At 45.4% G+C, this 24152-nt stretch overlaps 1 protein-coding gene across 4 annotated transcripts in view; it reads left to right on the top strand.

The window, feature by feature from the left end:
- ARMC8 (armadillo repeat containing 8) overlaps window positions 1-7258 on the top strand; it is a 526273-nt gene extending 519015 nt beyond the window's left edge. For all 4 annotated transcript variants that reach the window (XM_069225737.1, XM_069225740.1, XM_069225739.1 and 1 more), the window contains exon 22: window positions 6583-7258. In XM_069225737.1, the coding sequence (XP_069081838.1) occupies window positions 6583-6616 (34 nt within the window). In that variant the 3' untranslated portion in view covers window positions 6617-7258. The remainder of the gene's footprint in view (window positions 1-6582) is intronic.
- The last annotated feature ends 16894 nt before the right edge of the window (window positions 7259-24152 follow it).

The raw sequence follows: 24152 nt of genomic DNA, 5'->3' as shown, positions 1-24152 counted from the left end.
ATCAGACACATGCGCAATGACCTAGCCCTGTTTCATGGTAATGCAGTCTTGTGATACCGGGAGGGGTGCACTAAGCACTACCCTTCTGATGGTAGAGGGCTACTGTCCTTATCGGGTGTTAAGTGACACAAGCACAGTAGTGGCAGCATACTAGTTTTGTGTTCAGTAGTGTGAACAGGCCCTTTTCCCTGTGCCCCTGGAGTGGGGCCTATTGGACCAGTCATGTAAAGTTCAGTGGCTGTGTACCTAACTCACCCTTGGCCTGAATGGATTGTGTGTAGAGCTAGATAGCGTATGATATTAGAATGCACGTACCTGGATGCATGTGTGTACCTGTGGATAGTGCATAACCTGGAGGCCTGCGGGCTCCATTTTGGAAACACCAGGTCTGGAGGCTAGTTGGAAGTAAGGAATGCAACCCTGCACATAAATAGAATGGATGTTGTTTTTTAGTTAGAGCATAGTAGTGCGCAAGCGCTGCTTTTCCGACGTGTTGGTATCTGTGTGGGCTTTTAAACCACGCCCATCACTATCACTCATTCATGGGTTTCAAAAATATTTTGATGACATTGGTAAATGCTTTGTTTGTCCCGCCCTGGAGTGGTTTTGTTTCTGCCTTGGGCACTGACCCTGTTACATGGATATATGCATGTTTGCTGATATGTTGGACTTCGAGCAAACTTCTTTTTCCTTTTGTGTCTCTTCTTCGCACTCAAGCTCATGCTTATTACGGTTGTGGCACTTTGAAATGACTTGCTTATGTCAACTGTTTTACTTTTCTTTTTTTTCCCCTCCTTTGCTCACATACATTAAGGGCTGTGTTTTATGGTACACATAAATCACCCTATATCAAAGTGCAATTTCCAAGGGGAAGTGATGTTTAAAGCAAAGTTGATGGCACTGTATGCTTTAGGTACTCCAGTCCAGTATGAAAGCAAGGTATGACTTCTGTGATGGAGAAACAATATACTGAGTTGTTGAACCTATTGAAATTCAACCCAGTGGTGAAAACAATATGGTTGGCTGTACGCTTGAAACCTGAGATAGATTAAACATATATAGGAGCACAAATGGGATGTCATCACTTTCGACCGCTTATTCAGTGTTCCTGGGCATTTGCCTCTGAGAGATCAGTCCAAACAGGAAAATACATGCACGTCATCGCTGTACTACTGAGTACTGAGTGGCCCTGGTGTATTTTTATGGAAAATGGAACCTCGCCTGGAAAATAATCCATTCCATCATCAGTGCGCAACAATAACCCGATTTTCCGAGTTATGGTTTAAATTGGGACAATGTATATAAACAGTTTAAAACATGGGGCATGTTTTGCAGATATACAGAAGAAAAGTACGTTAACCAGGAGCTTTAATGAACAGATAAATTCAATGGTGTGCTTTATATTGCCAAAGTGCAATTCACAGTCCAGGCTACCCTTGCTGTGCAGAAACAAATGGCTCTGAGATATGTCGCTCTGCACACATTAGTGACCGTAGGTCTGAACAGTAAGGAAGTTCTGTTGCAATTACCAACGTTTTAGACAAAGAGACTCCTCACACTATGAAATGGTCAGGATCTCAATCTGACGTGCTTTGCCAATGCCAAATTTTCGTCAAAAGTTTGAAAGCTATGACAAGATTTAGAGGTTAAGGCCACAAAAAATGGCACCTGCTTGAAATATTAGCAGCAATAAAAACGCTCTCTGATAATTGATGGCTGCAAGGTTTGGCTAGCTGATGCCCAGAAATTAGGTGCGGGTAGGCGCTATGGGAGGACTGCAAGTGTGCGAGACCTGGACTTTGGGAGGTACCTTTTTTGAAGCGATCAAACCACAACCATGTGCGGAGAAAATTCTCCAGCCATTCATTCTGCACTTTAAGAGGTAAAATTGCATCTCCGAATTTATTTAAAACTTTGCAAAAACATTTATGGCATACTTGGTTATGTCACATCTCTTCATGGCCAGCAGCTCTGCATGTATCTCTGTCCCCTCCAGTGTTTGAAATGGGGAAATAGAAGAGTGGATACCCTATACCAGAGAACCTACTTCAGAGAAGCGCTGGTACTCTCCAATTATTAAAAGTATTGCATCTCTGCTAGGAAGTGCAGCTACTTTCACTCTCAAAATAAACAAAGTGCAGGTACTTAGTGTAGGAAAGTAGCCTCTTTTTAGCATGGTTACCCCCACTTTTTGCCTGTTTGTCAGTGTGTTTGACTGTGTTCACTGGGATCCTGCTAACCAGTGCCCCAGTGATTATGCTCTCTCCCTTCGAACTTGGTCACATAGTTAATTTCACCCCACATTTGGCATACTGGTGCCTCCATGTAAGTCCCTAGTATATGGTACCCAGGGCATTGGGGTACCAGGAGATCGCCATGGGCTGCAGTATGCATTTTGCCACCCATGGGGAGCACATGCAAAGTGTTATGCAGGCCTGCCTTTCCAGCCTGCGTGAAAGGGTGCATGCACCCCTTTTTCACTACAGTTCACTGCACCAGGTCACTGTAAGTCACCCCTATGGCAGGCCCTCCTAGCCCAGAGGGCAGGGTGAAAGTACCTGAGTGAGAGGGAACCCCTGCACTAGCAGAGATGCCCAGTTGAACTCCAGTTCCATTTTCATGGAGTGTACTGGACATAGGTCACTACCTATGTTCAGCTACATAATGATAATTCAGAAGCTAGGCATGTTTGGTGTCAAACATGTCATAATATACCCCAATACTGTTGCCAGTATTGGAAGTATGATTCCATGCACCCTCGGGGCTCCTTAGAGGACCCCCAGCATTTCTCCTACCAGCCTTCTGGGGTTTTCTGAGCAGCCCAAGCTACTGCCACCCCTCAGACAGGTTTCTTTCCTTCTGCTGCTTGAATAAACTCAAGCCCAGGAAGGCAAAACAAAGGATTTCCTTTGGGAGAGGGGGTAACACCCTCTCCCTTTGGAAATAGGTGTTACATGGCTTGGGAGGGGTAGCCTCCCCAAGCCACTGGTATGCTTTGAAGGGCACATTTGGTGCCCTCTGTGCATAAACCAGTCTACACCGGTTCAGGGACCTCCAGTCCCTGCTCTGGCGTGAAATTGGACAATGAAAAGGGGAGTTACTACTCCCCTGTCCATCACCCCCTCAGAGGTAGTGCCCAGAGCTCCTCCAGAGGGTCCCTGGGTTTTGCCATCTTAAAGCCAAGGTTGGTAGGGGCCTCTGGGAGCATCTGAGTGGCCAGGTCAGGCAGGTGACATCAGAGCCCCTCCTGATAGGTGGTCATCTTGCTAGGTGACCAAGCCCCCTTTCAGGGCTATTTAGGGTCTCTCTCTTGGGTGCGTCTTCAGATTTGGCTTGCAAGATTCCAGCAGGGCTCCTCTGCAACCTCTACTTTGACTTCTAGCCACTCGAACCTCGATTGGACCCTCCAGGATCCAACAATCTGCGTCCACAACGAAGAATCTACTTGCAACATTGTTTCCAGCTTCTACAACACTTCCCCGGCTGTGCATCCTCTGAGGGTGGCAAGTCTCCAGCCTGCTCAAGAAGGAAGAAGGAATCTCGCTTGGAGTGAAGGAGTCATGCCCCTGCATCCGCCGGCACCAACAACCGGCTGTGTGGGCTCTCATCCTGAGCTGCGAGTATCCTGCATCATGGGTGGTGGTCCGGCTAGTCCTCTTGGTCCTCTTTGCCAACTGTCCAGCTTTGGTGGAGGTCAGCAAGAGAGTACCCCCATGCACCACGTCTCTTGAAGCTGCCAAGGCTTGTTTGCATCTCTTCCAAGGGATCTTCAGGCTCTATGTTGCCCCAGCCCCCAGAACTCCTTCCTGCGACGCACAGCCCTCTGCATGTTTCTCCTGCAGTGGGACCCTTCTCCAGTAGTGTTGCGTGGGCTCCTCTGTGACTCCTGGTTCCTCGGCCAGTGGGTCTCCAGTGGGGGGCTGCCTCTTCTTCTTTGGACTCTCTGCCTTGCTGAAGGTCCCCTTAGGACTCCAACTGTGGGTTGAGTCCTCCTGGACCTTGCTGGTTCCCAGCAGCTCCACTTTTGCTTCACCGCTACTTCTGCCTTTGCCAAGGCTTGTTGCTGTTTTTTTCCCACCACTGACTGACTGGAATCTTACATCTGGCGCGGGACGTCGCATGCACCCTTCAGGAACTCTTCACCTGCTCCATGGCTGCATTCCTGACTCTTCATCGTACCGTCGAACAACTCCTACATCCACAGCTGTATGGGTAGTAGCTCCTACTCCACCTGGACTCTTCTATGACTTCTGGACTTGGTCCCCTCCTTCCACAGGTCGTCTTCCTCAGGAATCCACCACTGGTTTCTTGTAGTCTTGTCTGGGTGTTGCATTTTCTTCATTTTCTTCATTTTCTTCCTTGGCTGGTTTGAGGGAAATCTAGTAATTTACTCATTTCCTCCTGGTCTTTAGGGGGCACTGTGGTACTTACATCTGGGGTTTCCCAGTACTGCCAGCTCCCCTCTACACATTCCACTTACCTATGTCCTGTGTTCGCACTCCATGTTTTTTTAGCACATGGTTTAGGCTCCCCCTAGGGTCACTATTGTCTTTTTGCATTTGCACTGTTTTCTATCGCTTTCTATGCCTATTTCTGATAACTAGTGTACATATTTAGTGTGTTGACTTGCCTCCTTTGGAGGGTTGCCTGTCTAGTGTTCTCATACTGTTACTGTAATAAAGACCCTTTATTTTCCTTAACAATGAGTGTTTTCTTTCATGTGTGTAAGTGCTGTGTGACTACATTGGTATTTCATGAACCTTGCATGTCTAGATAAGCCTTGGCTGCTCATCCACAGCTACCTCTAGAGAGCCTGGCTTCTAGACACTGCTTACACTACACTACTAGGGGATACCTGGACCTGGTGTAAGGTGTACCTCAGGTACCCACCACACACCAGGCCAGCTTCCTATACTTAGTATCTGACCGTACCGGCACATTTAAAACACTAGTTACCTCAGACTATTTCCTTTTTGACAACAGTCCACTTTCATGTCTTTGTGATTATCATCGCCCCTGCCAGAGTGCGTACCTATTTTTAAGATTAATAATTATGAGCCCTTTAAAAAAAAAAAAAAAAAGCATTTATGAGTACAGGGTGGGAGGTAGTATTACAGGAGAACCCTTTACCTAATCATATATAGCTTTGTGACTCCGCCGCAGATGTCCAACTCGCTATTAGTAAATGCGCAAAGACGGCACATTCCGTTCTGCTAATTGTATATGAATATTCCCTGAATTTTAGATGTATTGGGGGCAGTTCACCAAGTCAAGTAAAAGTATGTCAGAGTATTAGAGGAGTACTCTTTTTCATACCACAAAACGCCTCTGTGAATAGGCCCCTTGTCTCAGCAGTAGGACATTCATAGCACCGAGGTGGTGCTCACAGGCCAAGCCCAGAGCAGGGAAGGGCAGTCATGGGAACAGAGGCCAAGGCCACAGTGGTGCTGACCCAGGTTTTTAGGTCGAGCGCACAATCACTCTAACGTGTTGGAATTTATCTGTGGGTTTTTAACCACAACCATCACTATCTCTCGTTCCTGTGCTTGCCTTTCAAAAATCCTTTATCTTCATTGGTAAATGCTTTACGTTTGTCCCTCCTTGGGGCGGTTTTGTTACCACCTTGGCCATCGACCCTGTTACATGGATAATTGCATGTTTGCCGATATGTTTGACTGCGAGTGAACTTCTTTTTCCTTTTGTCTCTTCTTTGCGCTCACGCTTATGCCTGCCGTGGCGCTTTGAATTGGCTTGCTTATGTCAACTGTTATACTTTCCTTTTTAATTTATGCGGCAAGAAAAGTCCAGTTAGGAATTTACAACGCTAATAGCTCTAACTCGAGCGAAAGCACAACGCATTGCATTGTCTCTTCCTGCATATGCAGCACTGCTCCCTGGATGCTTCACTAATCCAAGGTACAGTGAAAGAGTGCCTCCTGGTGGCGGTGAATTTATGGTGCTTCAGAAATGTTCTGATTCTAGTCTAAACCTTGTGGGCTAGGTTCATATTAAGAATATGCAGAAAGAGTATATATTCATGAAATAGAAATGTACCTAAGTTACGTTAAAAAAAATTACGATTTTAAGCGGACATGAGATTTGGAAAGTTTGCTCTGTTGCCCACAGTCTCATATGTGTTTGGAGCCTTGAGCTAGGCTCAGTTCTGTGGGTCTTTTACCATAGACCAGGCAGAGATCTGCCCTCACCTCTTCTGTTCCATGTTTACCCTGCACTACTACTACCTTTTGAAAGGATATGACAGTGCCAGGAGAAGGCAAGTGCACAGATTATAATGTAAATCAAACCGCTTTACAAGTTGCTTACCAGGGGTTAAGGTTTTTAAAAATTAGTTGCATTCTTATAATAAGCTCAGTCCCCATAGGGGAATCTGTACGTAAGTAACACTTTTACATGTGTGTTGACCTAAGTTTAGAAAAACAGTTTACCATGTTCTTTTGCATGGATAGTTGATTTGTGTTTGTGATGGCCTCTCTGTCAGCCAGCTGATGCTCCAGACCTTCCAGCGTTTTAGGATAATAATAAATGCCATAACCACACAATTAACTAAGATTGTACTTTCAGGGCAAAAACAGCACTGCAGCAGTACCTTGCATGATGGCAGAGGGTGGAAACTCCTGGCAGCTCCTCGTCGCCCTTCCTTCGCCGAAAAGTTTTTCGAGGAACAACGAAAAGGAGTACTTTGGATGTGTCCTTAAGTTTGCACAAGTCACCTTGGACTGCAAATCTCTCACAACCTTGGGGAGGAGGAGGCTACTTTGCAGATTAAATGCAGGAGAAAAACCGCCATCCTCTGATGCATTCGAGAACTTTTTTGGGGGTGATAGTACCTTTTGATTAAAGGACATTGGTGTGTTTTTCCTGAGCTACCTGGACTTTAAGTAAGAAGAGCAATCCTCACTTTTCATTTTAGGTCTATGGATTCTCTGCTTTTTGCTACAGTGTGGGTGGCTGGATACCTCAGAAACATATATATATATATTTTCATTTTTCCTTTTTATTTTTGTGCGCGTGAGCGAGTATGTGTGAGAGAACGGAAATCCTTTTCTACAGATTTTCCAGGGTTGCACATTTGCCTGTTGTGTGAATACTTTGACATAGATTTACATACTGATTGAAATGTTATTTAAAAAGAAACACGTTGCGAGCAACCAGAGGCGGTGTTTAAGAGCCATTATATTTTATGTTCATTTTTTTTGGTTAAATGAATGTTCGTAAGTAAAATATATGCATTTCGGAATCTCAGCGTAAGAAAGACGTACATCTATTTTCAGAAGGATAAAGGAGAGGACGACGAGATGCACTAACTAAAAATATGCACAACCTGTGTTTCTTGGACACCGTAATTGAATGGTAAATATCCTCACTGCCTTAGTGAGTACTGTTACTGTGACATGGCCCTGGTCAAGGAAGCGGATTGAAGTTGAATTATCGGCCACTATTTACAGTGCCATTAGTAACTGGCAGTGTGGATTCCCTGAATTTGTTGGACTGGCATTTGAGTGCAAAAAGTTGGCTGAACATGATCACTTGGCACTACTAGCTGTATGAAGTGACACGGATGCCAAGGAGCATGTCTAGCCTGCATCATAGTGAAATCAAGTGCAGGTAAAAGGATGAATTCCAGAATCTCTCGCTCCCGGCCATACCACTGCCAATTAATAAGACAAGCGCTGCATCCATATTAACTTATTGTAAATAGGTTATTTTTCAGAGTTGAAGGTGGTTTATTATTTGCTTTTTTAATTCAAATCTGTAAAAAAAAAAAGAAGAAAAAAAAAGAAGCATCTGTGGTGCGCATAATCGGTGTGTTGCCAATTTGTTGGTCTTAGTAAACCTTTAGCACAAATCAACATTCCCCATCCAGAAAGCTTAAAGTTTGAAATTGCTTGTGTTGCTGTTTCTGCTGGTCTTTGGTAGGATAGGAGAAACTTTAAGATATGATCCTGTTAAGAAAAGACGACTATGGAATTTTGCATAAATACCGATGGTTTTTTTATTTTTTTTATTTGTATGACTGTAAGCAGAGCTAATGCTGGTCCCTCCTAATCCTTCTGAAAGCATCCAATATAGCCCCTTCCAGGGCAGGGCTCCATTTATCTCATCAGGCATTTCCCGGTGGGCAGAAGCCCGCTGGAGACTGGTTTTGCAAGCCTAGGATCTCTCTGCTGGTGCACCTAACTGCAGCAGGCACGGAAGGGGGGCTTCAAGAGAGAGAAAAAGAGGGAAGGAAGGTGGGGATAAAGTTCAGAGAGGTAGAAGAGATATTTGAGCGAAGGAGAGAGAGTGGGTTGATGGAAAGATAGAGTGAGGAGAAGAAAGGAGCGAGACTAGTTTGAGCATATTTGCTAGGGCTGCTTTTGGTTCCCAAATCCTGCAGCGGCCCCATCACCAGGGAAGGAGTCTGACCAAATGTCACTTTATGCCAACAATTCTTGAACCATGTCTGTACGGGGTTTAGCACGCCGTGGATGTCACCAAAGATCAATGTTCTGTGCCAATCGATTTTTGTCACAGTTTTCTCATTCTGACAGTGCATCATAAGGCTAGAAATGTGCAATAGTTGGGAGGCTATTTAGCTGTTTTTTTTTTTCCCCCTCTGAACAGACGGGTACTTCCAGTTGTCTGTCCTGATGATGAAGTGGCTACAGGTTGTATATTGGTCCCGGAAAGGAGCTTTGTAAAGGTATAATGGTTGGTGAAAGATTCATTACAGGAGTTGTAAAATCAACCTGCTCTGTTTGCTTTATTTGTAGAAAGTGGGTTTTTCGGAGTGAAGAACTAGGTATAATTTGTTAAGGCGTGTACAAAGGAGTTGAACTGGTGGAAGTGGACATTGGAAGTTCACTATTTGTAAGACCCTATGTGGGAGTCTCTTTTTTTTAATGCACTTGCAAGTGTTTTTGTCAGGAAGTCCCTTTCATAATGTGATCTTCTGTCCACACCCTAATCAGAGATGCTTCCTCATGTGAAGTACATTGAGTTCAAATCAGTCAGTTTTCCGATGAGTATATTTGACGATACAGTCCAACATTTTGTACTAAACTTGCTTATTCTTATTCAGCACTTTAATGATGGGATGTGGCCAGTGCAGGTTTTAGATGTATACAGGCATTCAGGTCAGGACTTAAGTGCTAACCTCGCGGTTGGTGCTTCTATCCGTGCAGAAATTATTTTTTTAAACTGGTTTACTGAAGAGTGTTGGTACAGACCCAAAAGAAGAACCTTACAACAATTGTAGGAAAGTGGTGTATTATGAAGTGATGCTGGTTAGGCTTCACTGCGTAATACTCTCACAATACCACAAAGATGGTCCTTGTATCCACAGTAATAAATCCTTAGCTCAGTCCTGGTAGTGTAGCAAAGAGGAACATGTGTTAAGCATTTCAAAGTAACAACATGGACGATAGTAATGAACAAGACTCAAAAGAAAGACACCAATTTATAAAAATAATGCAGGTTTTTATATTCATTCAAATACTTAAACAAAGTAAGTCAGATACGTATAACCAGAGTGATGAAATTTCAAGTTAGAAATAATACAATACAGTTCAAACTTTTACCATTGCGGTCAATTGTAAAAGTCACTAGTGTCACTGTCACTTGTGGGGTGAGTTCAGGGGAACCACTTGTAGTTAAGATTATGCGGGTTCCTGCGCCAAGCTGTGACAGTCAGACCATTTTACCTGGCTCGTGGGGCCTGAGTGCAGAAGTGTCCTGGCTGTCCTTGGTGCTGAATGCGAGATCTGCAGATGATGAAAAATGGTACTTGTGGCACTTTGTCACTTGCGGTCAGTTTCATGGTTGCCCACTGGGGGTTAAGATTGTGTGGGCCTCTGGACCAGGATTCACCTGGCAGAACTACTCCACCTAGCTTGGGCATCTCCAGTGCAGTGGTGTGCTTGGCTATCCTTGGTGCTGAATAGAAGCTGGGTTTGCTGCCTTTCCCACTGTGTCAGTGCAGATGAGGAAGCAGATGCACAAACTTGACAACAGAGCCACTGGTGATATTGGATGCGAGTGTTGTGGTGTGCCCTCGGGTTGAAGCATCGAGTGAAGGCAATGATGACTGGACTGGCCACCAACAAGTCTTGGCAGTGGTAAGGTGGAGGAGAAGCTATCTCCCCTTTTGAATGTCCTGGGGAAAACAGTAGACAGCTGTAACTTGGAGAATTGGATTAAACTTCCCACATTGCACTGGAACACCTGCTTTTGGGTGATCCCTTTGGGTGATCCCTTGGAGGGCCCTAAGGCCAGCACTTCTTTGGTTCCAAGTAGCTGCTTTTTACCTGCAGTTGGCAGGGGGCTAGTGCCACTAATAGAGGGGAGTCTGGTCTTGCCTTTGGCCCACAAAGAGTTCCCTTATGCTGCAGGACTCAAACTTTGGTCCAGGATGAGTCACGGTTGAGCAGTTCCAGAAAGGTTGCCAAGCCTTTTGTTTGTGCAGGTTTCTGTTGTCGTTAATGCAGGTCTCCTTCTGTCCTTTCTTCACACGTTTGCAGATCTGAGGTTCTGGTACTAGGGGTGCCCCTTAAATCCTAGATTTTAGGTTGGGGGGGCGGGGTGCAAATAGGCTACTAGCGCCAGCGGCTAATTCACCCCTGCGGTGACCACATCTGGTGCGTTGAGGCACCTTTTCTACCCAGAATGCTCTGTTTTGACACTTTTCAAGATGGCAGGTCTTCTTTTCCTGTACGAATCAGGTAGCGAACCCTAGAGGTGTGGTAAGCCTTCTAGGGGTATATGCCTCATGATTAACTAATTTTCCCATCAGCCCGAGTGCAAACGTGCCTGTGCAATGATTACTTTGTTCCTCACTAGGGGACAGCCTGCTTGCATATCAGAGGCAGTGTGCCCTCTGAAGCTCACCCCCTTGATGTGCCACTTCACAGGGAAGGAGGGAGGTGTGACTTCCTTCCCGTCCAGGGCTCTGTCCTAATTCCTGGATGTGTTCCCTTCTGCCCAGGGGGACAGAATCCTGTCTTGGAGGCAGCAGCTGTGAGCCAGCAGCCTGAGCAGAGTAAAACTGGGGCAACTGGATGGACAACCTCTAAAGTTGCTACCTGGGTGCATACCATATGGCCCTGGCACGATATTTGTGGCAGGTGTAAGAATACACAATGTTTGACACAAAAAATTACCCATTTCAGCTGTACTATAATGGAGCTGGCAACCATGGGTTTGCCCAGGTGCGAGGCCATGTTATTCTATAGGAGCGCCTTTCACTTATAGTAGCCTTTAATAGAAAAGGCTGCTATAGGGACATATAAGCTTGCAATTAAATGTCAACACCTTTATTATAATGTACCCTGCCTCCAGGGCTCAGGGGGCTTTTCTTCGGGGTAAAATGGTGCTTTGGATGTGCCACACATGGTGTGGGCAGAGTCGAGTTAGAGTAGTTTATACTGCTGCTGCAGTCTGCAACAGCATGCCTGCTGTCAGTAGTTTGCTTGGGTCACTCAGGGTGGCACAATCAGTGCTTAAGGCCTTGGTGACCCCTTTAACACCCATACCCTGGGTACTACTGGTACCATATCCTAGGGACTTATAAGGGGGTTAAAGTACTTGCTAAATGGCGTTCCCCTTTCACATTTATCAGTTTAAGAAGAGAGTATTGGCACAGAGCCTGGTTAGCAGGCACCAGTGCACTTCCCGAGTCATAACTAACAGCATCTAAAGCAAAAAGTGTGGGGGTGACCATCCAAAATGGGCACTTTCCAATAACAATGATCTTAAAAAGAAATGAACTTCACCCAGCATGGATTTAAATCAGAAGCATTTCTATCAGCTATTTTACTGTACTTTTTGAAAAAAGGGTCTTCCACACTTCATGTGAAAGCCACTATGTAAGTATACTGCAAGACTATAAATGTGTCTTAACAGCTCTCCTCCATGCTCATTTCACAGGCAGGGAGAAGCCAAGCAGTGTTTGTCTGTGAGATGTGTGTGTTATTGTGAGAAAGTAGCCGCTTTTTAGCATGGTTACCCCCACTTTTGGCCTGTTTGTTAGTGTGTGTCAATGTGTTTTTACTGTGTCACTGGGATCCTGCTAGCCAGGACCCCAGTGCTCATAGTGAAAACCGTATATGTCAGTGTGTTTTGCCTGTCTCACTGGGATCCTGCTAGCCAGGACTTTAAGTGCTCATAGTTTGTGGCCTAATGTGTGTGTTGTCAGTAGTGCTTAACTGTGTCACTAAGGATCGCTATCCAGAACCTCAGTGCTTATGCTCTCTCTGCTTTTAAACTTGTCACTATAGGCTAGTGACTTCATTTACAAATTTCATTCGGCACACTGGACCCCCCTTATAAGTCCCTAGTATATGGTACCTAGGTACCCAGGGCATTGGGGTTCCACGAGATCCTTATGGGCTGCCGCATTTCTTTTGCCATCCACAAGGAGCTCAGACAAACACTTTCACAGGACTGCCACTGTAGCCTGTTTCAAATAGTGCACACACTATTTCACAGGCATTTTCACTGCACTTAAGTAACTTACAATTCACCTATATGTCTAACCTTCATTTACTGAAGGCTAGGTGCAAAGTTACTATGTGTGAGGGCACCGTTGCACTAGCAAAGGTGCCCCCACACAGTCCAGGGCCAATTCCAGTGACTTTGTGAGTGCGGGGGCGCCATTACACGCGTGCACTACATATAGCTCAATACCTCCATGTAGCTTCACAATGGTAACCCCGAATCTGGCCATGTAAGGTGTCTAAGATCATGGAATTGTCCCCCATTCCAAATCTGATATTGGGGAGCCAATTCCATGCATCCTGGGGGCTCCACCATCGACCCCCAGCACTGCCAAACCAGCTCTCTGAGGCTTGCACTGCAGCTACAGCTGCTGCCACCTCACAGACAGCAGCACCTCAGTCCCAGGAAGGCAGAACAAAGCATTTCCTTTGGGAGGAGGGTGTTACATCTTCTCCCTTTGGAAGTGGGTGTTACAGGCTTGGGAGGGGTAGCCTCCCAGAGCCTCTGGAAATGCTTTGAAGGGCACAGATGCACCCTCCTTGCATAAGTCAGTCTACACCGGTTCAGGGACCCCTAGTCCCGGCTCTGGTGCAAAACTGGACCAAAGAATGGGGAGTGACCACTCTCCTGTCCATCACCATCCCAGGGGTGGTGCCCAGAGCTCCTCCAGTGTGTCCCAGACTTCAGCCATCTTGTTTTCCAAGGTGTGGGGACACCCTGGAGGTCTCTGAATGGCCAGTGCCAGCAGGTGACGTCGGAGACACCTCCTGATAGGTCCATACTGGATAAGGTAGCCAATCCCCCTCTCAGGGCTATTTAGGGTCTCTTCTGTGGGTTTCTCTTCAGATTCTACTTGCAAGTTTCCAGCAGGAATCTTCTGCAACTACTACTTCATCCTCGGACCTCGGATCGACTGCAGACTGTTCCTGGAACCGCTGTAACAGCAACAAAGTATCCAGAAGGGCTACTTTTCCTCTGCAACTTCAGCTCCAGCCAGCAACAGTTCCCAAGGTGTACATGCTCTGGGGACTCCCTGTCTTCACCCTGCACCAGAAGGACTGAAGAAATCTCCCATGGAGTGACAGAGTCACTTCCCTTCTCCAGCAGGCCCCTTCTAAGATGACGACCGGTTCTCTTGGACTCCTCTCCTGGCGACGAGCGTGCTCCTTGAAACATAGGTGGTGGACCCCTTCGACTCAGACTGTCCTAAGGTCCTGCTGTTCAAATTTGGAGGAGGTAAGAGCTAAGAGCTAAGAGCTTGCCTTCCCCGTTTGCGACAATATCCCTGTGCACTGCATCATCTTAACTTCCTGAGGCCTCTGTGCACTATTTGCAAGAATCCTTCGTGCACAGTCTGGCCAGGCCCCCAGCACTCTATCCTGCAACGCTCAAGTTGTCCTCCGGTGGCGTGGGACCTTGTTTTGTCGTGCTGCAAGAACCTCAATTTGCACCTTCTTTGACCCCGTGTCCTGGGACCTTCGTGGGTGGTGTCTGGTCATCTGTGGGTTCCCTCCAGTGCTGGGAGCCCCCTCTGCCTCTTTCAGTCTGAGTTGAGGCCCCCAGGTCCCTCCTGGGTCAAGGCAGTGCCACTTTGACGCAAACCGCAACATTACTTGAACCAAGGCTTGTTGGACGAATCCATCGCCGAAACTCACCTGCATCCAACATTTCCACGTGGGACATCCATTGAATCACGCAAGAACCTGCAGCCATCTTCCCTTGGTGCATTTCTGCAGTCTTCGTCCAACCGTAGACTCTTCTTTTGCACCCTCTTCTAGGTTGGCAGGGGCTCCTGTCTTTCCTGGAATCTTCTGCGACTTCTGGACTTGGTCTCCTCTCTTTACAAGACTTCAGGCCTAGGAATCCACCATTTGTTGCTTGCAGTCTTGCAATAACTCTAATCACGACTTGTTGTGTGTCCTAAGGAAACCTGCAGTACTTTACTCCTACTTTCCTGGGCTGTGGGGTATGTTACTCACCTTTGTGGTTTTCTTACTCTCCTAGCGATTCTCTACACACTACACATGTCTAGGGGGGAATTTGTGATTCGCATTCCACTTTCTTGGTATATGGTTTGTGTTGCCCCTAGACCAATTTCTACTATTGCATTTCCTATTATTTGCACTATCCTATGTCTAATTATTTACCTTATTTTGGTGTCTAGTGTATATATTGTGTAAAATACTTACCTCCAGAAGGAGTATTGCCGCTAAGATATTTTTGGCCTTGTGTCACCTAAATAAACTACCTTTATTTTTGGTAACACTGAGTATTGTCTTTACTTGTGCATAAGTACTGTGTAACTATATAGTGGTATTGCTGGAGCTTTGCGTGTCTCCTAGTTCAGCCTAAGCTGCTCTGCTATAGCTACCTCTATCAGCCTAAGCTGCTAGAACACTACTAGATTTCACTAATAAGGGATGAATGGACCTGGTATAAGGTGTAAGTACCCAAGGTACCCACTACAAACCAGACCAGCCTCCTACAGTTATGAGATAACTGGAGCAAAAGTACACTCAGACACAGCTTTCTGCATGAATCAGTTAAGAGCATCCCAACCTATAGTTTTTGGAAGGCATTAAACTCAGTGTCTCTCCGCCCCCTGCATGAGAAGTACTTGCAGGATCAATTCATAACAGTTAGAAATGATGAAGCTTTATATTGCTCAAACATTATTCTCACTTCTGAAAACATCCCTGTAAACTTTGTTTTATGTAATTTCATTCTCTTTTATTTTACAGGATTTTCATTTTTTTTTCAGTCAGAAACTTCAGTTTGTTTGATTATTTTGAGCTTGATGCAGGATATAGCAATTTACATTCCATACTTCCCAGGGTTTACAACGAAATCACTTTCCTTGGTCCCACTGGTGATGCGCGCTACTGATTAGTGTGGCAAATTAGTGCATAGATTAATTTCATGGCCCTTCCAGTCAAGTTACCAGTTCTAATTTAGCATTGTCCTCTAGGGGAATCAATGAATGTATAGTCGTTACTCATTGTTTTTGCTGTGCAACAATCAATGGTAATCATCAACTGTTTGTTTTTATAGGTGCTAATTGAATTTCTTTTTTTTCCTGATGGTCAATAGATGCTCCTAAGTGCTTGGAGCTTGACTTGTTCAAATGCTGCGGAATCATCTATGCAATATACAATCCATTCCTACCAGCAGTAAGCAAATTTGTATTCTAGGTATTGATAGATATTTCTAGCTGCAGATTCCTTACCTTAGAATAGTCCCCAGGCATCAGACTGGATCCAGAATGTTTTATGAGTAGTCCCCTTGCTCAGATGCCACAGTTAACTCCATGCGGCATCATTAACATCGTCCACGCCAAAAGTGATGTTCACGGTGCCTATACCTGTGCCACCACAGCATTCTGACTCGGTGTTAGAAATTAGGTCTCTAGCTGGCAGAGGTATACCCCCTGTCCAAGTAGGGACCACAGTCTTAGTCGGTGAAGACAATTACACAACCTAAATTAACCTGTGCTCACCCTCTGGTAACTTCAAAGGCAATGTGTAAAGTATTTGTGCAACACATGAGTAGTAATCACAATGGCACACCAGAAAAAGGACTTCACACAGGTGTATTCAAAATAGAAGTTATTTATCTGGGTAGATCAAGACCAAAAAGACAACAAAAAATTCAATGAATATTCACTTTAAAGATATTACATTAAGCGGGCTGTGTATGGGTAGGCCCTGCTTGTGCTAAAGAAAGTTATTGGTTGATGGTGGCGGGCAGAGGTGGAACTTCTACTCAGGCAACAACCTCAATTTATTGTCAGAGTGAGCTACAAAAGTCACTAAATTCACCTGTGCTTAACCCTCTGGTAGCTTGGCACAAAAACAGTCGGGCTCCTCTTAGAGGCAAACAGTTATAAAGTGGGAACAACACAAGAAAAATCCCAAAGCAATTAATAAATTGAGTACATTTTAATAAATATATTGATACCAGAAGAACAAAAATCCAATGATGAGAAACGATGACATACAATTTTTAAGTCCTAGGTAAAACAAATAATGCCTAAAAGCACAAAGCACTGGTCATGCCAGAATGAGGGAAAGTCACAAGTTCAGGCAGACCGCAATGGAGTGCAGATGAGATTCAAGTGCCAGGTTAATCCGTTGAAGTCCAACGCAAAGAATTCTGTTTCTTGTGGAGGAGGCTGCGAGGAGCAGGTAGAGTGTCGCAGATGGTTGTTGCTGTAGCGGAAAGAGCAGGCAACGCTTTGTGGGCTGTCGCTGTAGTTCAGAAAGCCGGTCTGGCATTGCGGATGGTCATTGCTGTAGCTTTGCGTTGGTCACCACAGGCTGTCGCTGTAGCGCGAAGTGCGGCTTTCACGCTGCCGGTCGCTATAGCACGAAGAGCAGGTCTTACTGGAGCTTTGTGTTGTTTTTCATCAGAGACAGCATAGTCTTGGCCCAAAGGGGGACGTTTTTGTTGTGAGGAGCCCACAACTCAGGATTTGTACCTTTTGTAGGAGAAGTACCCCCTGATGCAAGGCAAGGGTCCACAAACTTGGGAGGTACCTCATGGAGATCAGAGACTCACTCTAAAAAAGAAAAAACAGCAGGTCAGCTGGACAGTTGTAGGGAAGCTTCTGATAAATGGTTTGTCCCTTTAGCTCACACAGGTGGCCAGCCAGCTGAAGCTTCAAGTCACTCTGGTGTAGCCTGAGATGAAGGCAAGCAGGTCCAGTCTTCTGGCAGCATAGCAGTCCTTCTATAACTTTGACAGGTCCAGGAATGTTCTGATGAGTGGCTCTGGAGGTCCAATATTTATGCCTGGTTCCAGCCATTGTGTGGGGATGACTTTCTGTTTTACCCCCACATCTGGAAGGATCCAAATCGGCAATGGGTGATAAAAGGCAGAAATGCCTGGTATTAGATTATTTTCTGTGTGCAGGAGTCAAAGCCCTTTGTGTCGCTGTCTGGAAACAATACACAAACCCTAACAGCAGAGCTATTCACAGTCATGTGACCCAGGACACTGGCAGAAGGCCCGCATGGTTGGGGCAAGAAAATGCCAGCTTTAATATAATTTTCAATTACAATTCATTTGAGCATGTACAGTATACCTCTATGTGCTCCCAATCCAAAGTTATCTCATATTAGATGTAATAAGATAACCAAGCGTTAGTCTAAAGCCTTACAACAGTTTTTCACTATTAGGACATTGTAAAAACCTAAGCGCACATGTCCGGTGAGACTTTAGGGTCTACCTTGGAGGTAACTTATACGTTTTATAAAATAATGTTTAGGCCTCACAAAAGCTTTACTTTGCAAGGTCAAAATGTCAGATTAAAACAGAACTGCAGGCTTGCAGTGGCATGCCTGAGAAATGTTTTTAAAGGTGCCTGTAGTACATGATGACACAATGAGGGTTATTGTCCTGCTAGTAGCATTACATTTATAGGATCGGGGTACAGGTAATTCTGCTTTACTAGGACTTAACAAGTAAATTAGATATGCCAATTAAGTGTAGTTAATGATTGAAGGCGAGACCACAAGCACTGTAGCTGTTGTTATCAAAGTGTTTTCCCACTAAATGGTTTACAATCTTGTATCTGTACAATGCTAACTCAGAAACTGATGCACCATCAATGCTGAATCGTCCAGCTTAATACATTTACACTGCATAGTATACATGTATCTATTATATTGCATTGTCCTAACATAATGTAATCAGTCTGTAACAAAAGCAAGCACCAACAAAAAAGTGGGGGGGCTTTCTGAGTGTGCCAGATCATGTTTAATAAAATTAACACATATAAAACTCAACACCCCAAACCACAGCCTCACACAATAGGCCTTAAATGTTCCATCTTCCCAACAGGATGTCCTGGTGGCCACAACATGGGAAAGTTCTTCGAAGCTGTAAGTCCGGCGGAGCAATAGGGGTACTATCTGCCACAGGCGAGACGGGTCACAGTCCCTGGAATCCCAACAGTAATCTTTTTCTTGAAACACCTGCATGAAGACAGAAGGTTCCTCTGCAGGTGCAAGCATAATCAACAAAACTTGGAGTACAGCAATCAATATCGCTGCTTCTTTGGATTTCACACCACGTAGTTGTTCACAAAACATTGAAACATGTTATTTCAATTCACCTGTGGCCTTAATCGCAGATGGAACAGTGGAATGCCTGCTATCCTATTCAGCTTGTCAGTCCCAGTTAAAATCCCTGGTCAGTGTTACCTAGCACCTCTTCCTTCCCGACAGGACCTGGTGTCTGCTAGGAAGGGTTCCTGTCACAGCCCTGTTGATGAATAACCACTCCTTAGTAATCTTTTCCAGTCCCCCCCCCCTTAGTATGTCCTTGACAGTCACTCTGCCCTTGGTTGTGGCTGCAAAAGTGTCTTCCCTCCAGGCATTCCCATACATCGCCTGGGTATAGAAAGTGCACCTTTTCCCATTCACTGTGACCGGAAGACACTTTGGAAAATGTAGCCTGTATCTGATATTTCTCTTGCCTAGATCCTTTTTCACCTCTAAAATGGTGTGACTCTGCTGCTATACTGCTTGGGTGAAGTCAGGTTAAAAAAGATAATCTTGCAAACACTGCCATGTTATCTCATCCCGGTAATGTAATCATCTCCCCAGTGCCATCCTGTTCCTGATGGCTCCAGGCGGTGGGTGAACAGTGTGCCACAATGGAGGTCATAACGCTTAGAAACCCTGTGTAATGGACAGTGCCTGACTGCACTTAGAGAAAGAATCTGCCCATTCCAAAGATGACTAGAGAGAAATTCACCTGGAGTCCAAAGTTGGTAATTGATCATTTACCAAAGTTGGTAAATGAGCTGATATGTATCCTTTTTAGTCACCTCAGTGATTAGCATTGAAGTAATTTGGTATATTCAGCAAACATATTGGTTCCAATGAAATCATCCAATCGTTACAGTATGTGGTAACATGTTGACACATTTTTGACATGCTAAGGTAAACCTTAGTGCATTCCCTACCACTCCACTGGATAGGGAATCCAGGAGGCTGGGCGTCTTTGAAAAGCACATATTCTATTGCACCAGCCTTGCCTAATGGTTGGTGAACATCGCATGCCTCTAAGGCCAACAGTCCCATGCACTTTGGGACTCCGTTATATAGGCTGCTTCTGATGGTGTGGGAGGAGGGCCGTGCTATCCTCAACCAGGCCATGGTGGGTGGCAGGGGTGCAACAAAGTTCACCTATCCAGTGTAGCCTGGACACCACTGACTCCCTGGGTATAGCAATGGCTTATATGGTGGTGCTGCTCCACCAAGCCTGGATACGGTCCACTGGGTTCTCAGGGGATGTCAAGTCATCACTGATTGACATGCCTGTCGATGGCTTCTGTCTATTTGGCGACAAGGCACTCAAAGGTTTTTGTGAGGGAAGGGTCACTCCCAGATCCCTTGGCCTTTCTATTTTGACCTGGCTGGCACAGAGGGCCTTTCATCCCTACCACAGAGGTGGAACCGGCTACTTTGGGCATCCGCAGAATCAGGCCTACCCAGTACAATAGCCTGCCCTGTACATCTTAGTCCATCTGAGAGGGTGCCTTTGCTAAAGGTATAAAGTATATATAGGTTGATCACTGAGAGAAAAGATAAATGCATAGTAATACACTAGTGAGTGAAACCTTCAATTATGACTGCAACGCAGTTCTTTTAACTTCCTCAGTCCTGAGGAGACCGGTAAATGAGATTGGCCGAAACGCATCAACATTCTTTGGAAGAAGTCTGAATAAGTAAGAATAGCTGTAAATTAGTCTTACTATAGTAGATACTAAAGGCCATTTGTAGCCTATACTCCATAGCTGATAGGACTACCTTCAGGTGGATTTCAGGATGGAAGAACATGGATAACCACCTTATGAATTAAAGAAACATGAGGAAGCATTGAGAATTGGACAGTGGACTGATTCTCCCGCATGTTACAAATATTCTGGAACTTTGCCAAAGTGAATTTATGTTTTTATGGGGTTTTCATTGGTTATAATTGTCAATACATAAACAAAGTTTTTATTAATTTATGACCTGTTGATCTGAGTCCATTATAGAAGATCGAGCTGGAGTGGGATCAATACAGGATTGGGGCACAGTGCAGTGATAATTCAAGGTTTCACTGACTTGTGTATTACTATGAATTGAACTGTCCCCTCATTGATCAACCTAGATATACTTTATATTTGTAACCCAGATACTCAGGCATGATATGGGCAAGCCCTTATTTAGTTTTAGAAACCATGACATGGTTGTTATTCCCGCAACTTTCTGGTGCCGAAGAAGGACGGAGACATCCGCCCTGTCCTAGACGTGTGCCCTTTCAATGTCTTTCCATGGAAAGAGAAGTTCAAGATGCTCATGATGGCTCAGATCCTGTCTGTCCTGGATCCTGGATGGTTTCACTGGACTCATATTTTCACATCCCTGTCCTGATGTCCAACAGGTGTTGCCTATGCTTCATAGTGGGCCAAAAGCACTTTCAGTTCACTGTGCTCCCTTTCAACCGTACCAGTGCCCCTGGGTCTTAACAAAGTGATGTCAGTGGTTGCTGCCCATCTGGGGAGGTTTGGAGTTCCAGTCTTCCCCTACCTTGACTAACTGCTGAAGGTGGGCGTGTCCCAGACAGCCATCACCCATCTCCAGCCTACAACAAACCTATTCCATTCGCTGGGTTTAACTACCAATGTGCCAAATTCACTCTTGAATCCCTCTCAGACTCTCCCTTTCATCAGAGCCATTCTGGACACAGTGTAGTTGTGCACCTATCATCCGGAGCAGCAAGGCCAGGATTCTCAGATTGTGATTCTGATTTTTCAGTCTCTATCCTAGATTTGGATAAAACTGACTCCATTGCCTCCTGCATCCTACTGGTAAGCATGTCCGATGGCATTTGCAGGCCCAGTAGTGGACCTGAGGTCCCAGTAGGCACAGAATCGGGGGAATCTCTCCTACTTGGACCAGATATTGGAGGGAATTGCAAAATATCTGCAGTGGTGGCTGATGAACCACAATTGGATAAGCGGCAGACCCCTCTCCTTTGCCTATCCAGAGATCACAGTGGTGATGGATGCATCACTTCTGCATTGGGGCACCTATCTGTGAGAGGTAGAGATCAGAGGACTTTGGTCTCCAGAAGAGTCTCAGCTCCACACCACATCAATTTGTTTGAGTATCTGCTATCTTGTCTTTTCTGCGACTGGCAGGTTGACTCTCCCCTTTATGTTCCCAGTTCAGGCTTGTTTTTTGAAGGGCCTAGAACACCTGTTTCCATCTGTCCCCTTTGTCACGCCCAAGTGGGACCTTAATTTGGTTCTCCCTTGTCAACCTGTGCATAACTGCTCTCTGCGCTTCTTGACTATGAAGACCGTTTTCCTGGTGGCTAATACATCGGCCAGGAGGGTGAGTGAACTTCAGGCTCTGTCAGTCCACACTGCGTACACCAACTTCTTCCTGGACAAACTGGTCCTCAGAACACTTGCCTCTTTTCTTCTGAATGTCAGCCAGAGCATTACTGAGGAGAGACTCCACCACTAGGACCCTAAGAGAGCTCTTTCTTTCTACATTGATTTCACAAAAGACCAGTGAGTAAACAGTAAGCTCTATGTTGGGTTCACAGGAGCGAATAAGGATGAGGCTGTGTGGAAACAGACCCTCTCTCAATGGATTGTACTGAGCAAAAACATCTGCTGTGCTTGGTGAAGAAGAAACCCCTGAGTGGTTGGAGGCCCATTACACCAGGGCAAAGGCTGCCACTACTGCATTAGCACACAGGGTTCATGTCATGGACATCAGCCAACCTGCCAAGTGGGACATCCCTCCACATACTCACAAAGCATTACTGTGTAGATGTCCAGGTCTGTCAAGACAGGCCTTTTGCCCATTTGGTCCTACAGGACTTTTTGGTCTAAGCCGGGTCACAGACCCTTTTCAGGGGAGCCATTGCTAAGGTATTGACCAAGATGAGGAATCTGTGGTTAGAAGTCTTTATTAGAAGAACAATTTACTTAACTTCTGTAGCGACCTTTCTGTTAGAGGGACTATCTAACTGCAGATTCCTCACGGATCCTTCCCATCCTCCCCGCTCTGCAAACTTGCCTTTTACCCAAAAGACACGGCACACTGGCCAAAACAGTTACATTGTTTTTTTTACATGGCTCTTGGTTTTTTGTTTTGAACTGGTCACAAAATAAATTGATGTCAGTACACCGGGGTAGCACATATACCGGCACCATGACATCACTGCTTACGCAGAGCTGAATGACGCTACCTTCTGGCGCGCAGAGGTACTAGTCAAGATTTTCTGGATCTAGTCTGATGCCTGGGAGATATTCTAAGGCGAGAAATCTGCTGTTAGGCTTTACTAGAAAAGGCGTTACCAAGTATTAGTAACTTATTTAACAGATATAGGTTGTTAGGGAACATACATAATATCAGTGTGTGTCTATTTATCTATATCTATAGGTTCAATGGCATGTGTAGCTGCAGATACACATTCTATGCATAGATTCCGCCATCTAGTGTTGGGCCCGGAGTGTTACAAGTTGTTTTTCTTTGAAGAAGTCTTTTTTTTTGAGTCATGGGTTAGAGTGACTCCTCCTCTCGGTAACAGTGCGAATGGTCTTCAACTCCTTTGTTAGACTGTTTTCTTTCCGCTGTCGGGTTCGGACGTGTTTCCTCTCGCTCTGAGATTTTCGATTCGGAAACTTTATAATAACTCTATTTCGCCATCGGTATTGTTTCGATCGCGTTTTCCATCTATGATCGAGCCGATTGATCATTGAAAACCAGAAAACGCCCTTTTGGGTTCGCGCACCCAACTCGGGCCTGTTCAGGCCTACCACATTGAAGCCTGATGGATCGGACTCCATTCCGATTCTGTCCTCGATGCCATGCAAAATATCCGTACACAGATCTACACGTGGTATGTAATCTCTGTCTCTCTCCCGAGCATCGAGAAGAAGACTGTGAAGCCTGTCAGTCGTTCCGGTCGAAAAGGACATTGTGTGACCGGAGAGCCAGAAGACTTGAGATGGCGCCAGAAAATGCAGAGTACATCGACACCGTAGAAGAAGAACAGGCCGAGACGGCAGAACACCGACTCTGGAGCAGACTCGGATGAAGTTAGCCAACAGATCACTGCGGCTCAGCATGTGAGTACAACTGCCCCTACACCCACTGCCAACAGACCAGTTAAGACCTTGGCTGCACCACTGCCAGAGAACAGTGATTCCACCCGAAAAGAAAATCATTGGCGACCGTCCTTCGGCGCCGAAAAAGGCCACACCCATTTCGATGCCTGAGTTGAGCAAATCCATTAAAAGCTCCACATCCGAGCCGGCATCCACACTCTTCGGAGTCAAAAGTTTGACGTCGAGTTTTGGAGCCGAAACCACAGGCTTTATCTTCGGGACCGAAAAAGTTGTCAACTTCGGAGTAAAAAAATATTCTTATACAGAGGAACAAGGACTTTCGAGCCAATTAAAGCAGAGCTCAAAGATATTCGATGAACAGTCCTCTAAATCGCCTAAAACATTAGAATCTATTTCTGAAGATTCAGACATTCAGCCTATACTCGAAATCATGGACGTGATCAAGACCTTGTAGGTTGAAACGCGTTGGTGTTTGTTGAAGGTATCATTTTGCACATTAAAAATAAGAATTGAC

The sequence above is a fragment of the Pleurodeles waltl genome, chromosome 3_1 (genome assembly GCF_031143425.1).
Source record: "Pleurodeles waltl isolate 20211129_DDA chromosome 3_1, aPleWal1.hap1.20221129, whole genome shotgun sequence".
Classification (NCBI taxonomy): Eukaryota; Metazoa; Chordata; class Amphibia; order Caudata; family Salamandridae; genus Pleurodeles; species Pleurodeles waltl.
The sequence above is the reverse complement of the archived record's forward strand: the minus strand, read 5'-3'. Positions and strand labels throughout refer to the sequence as shown.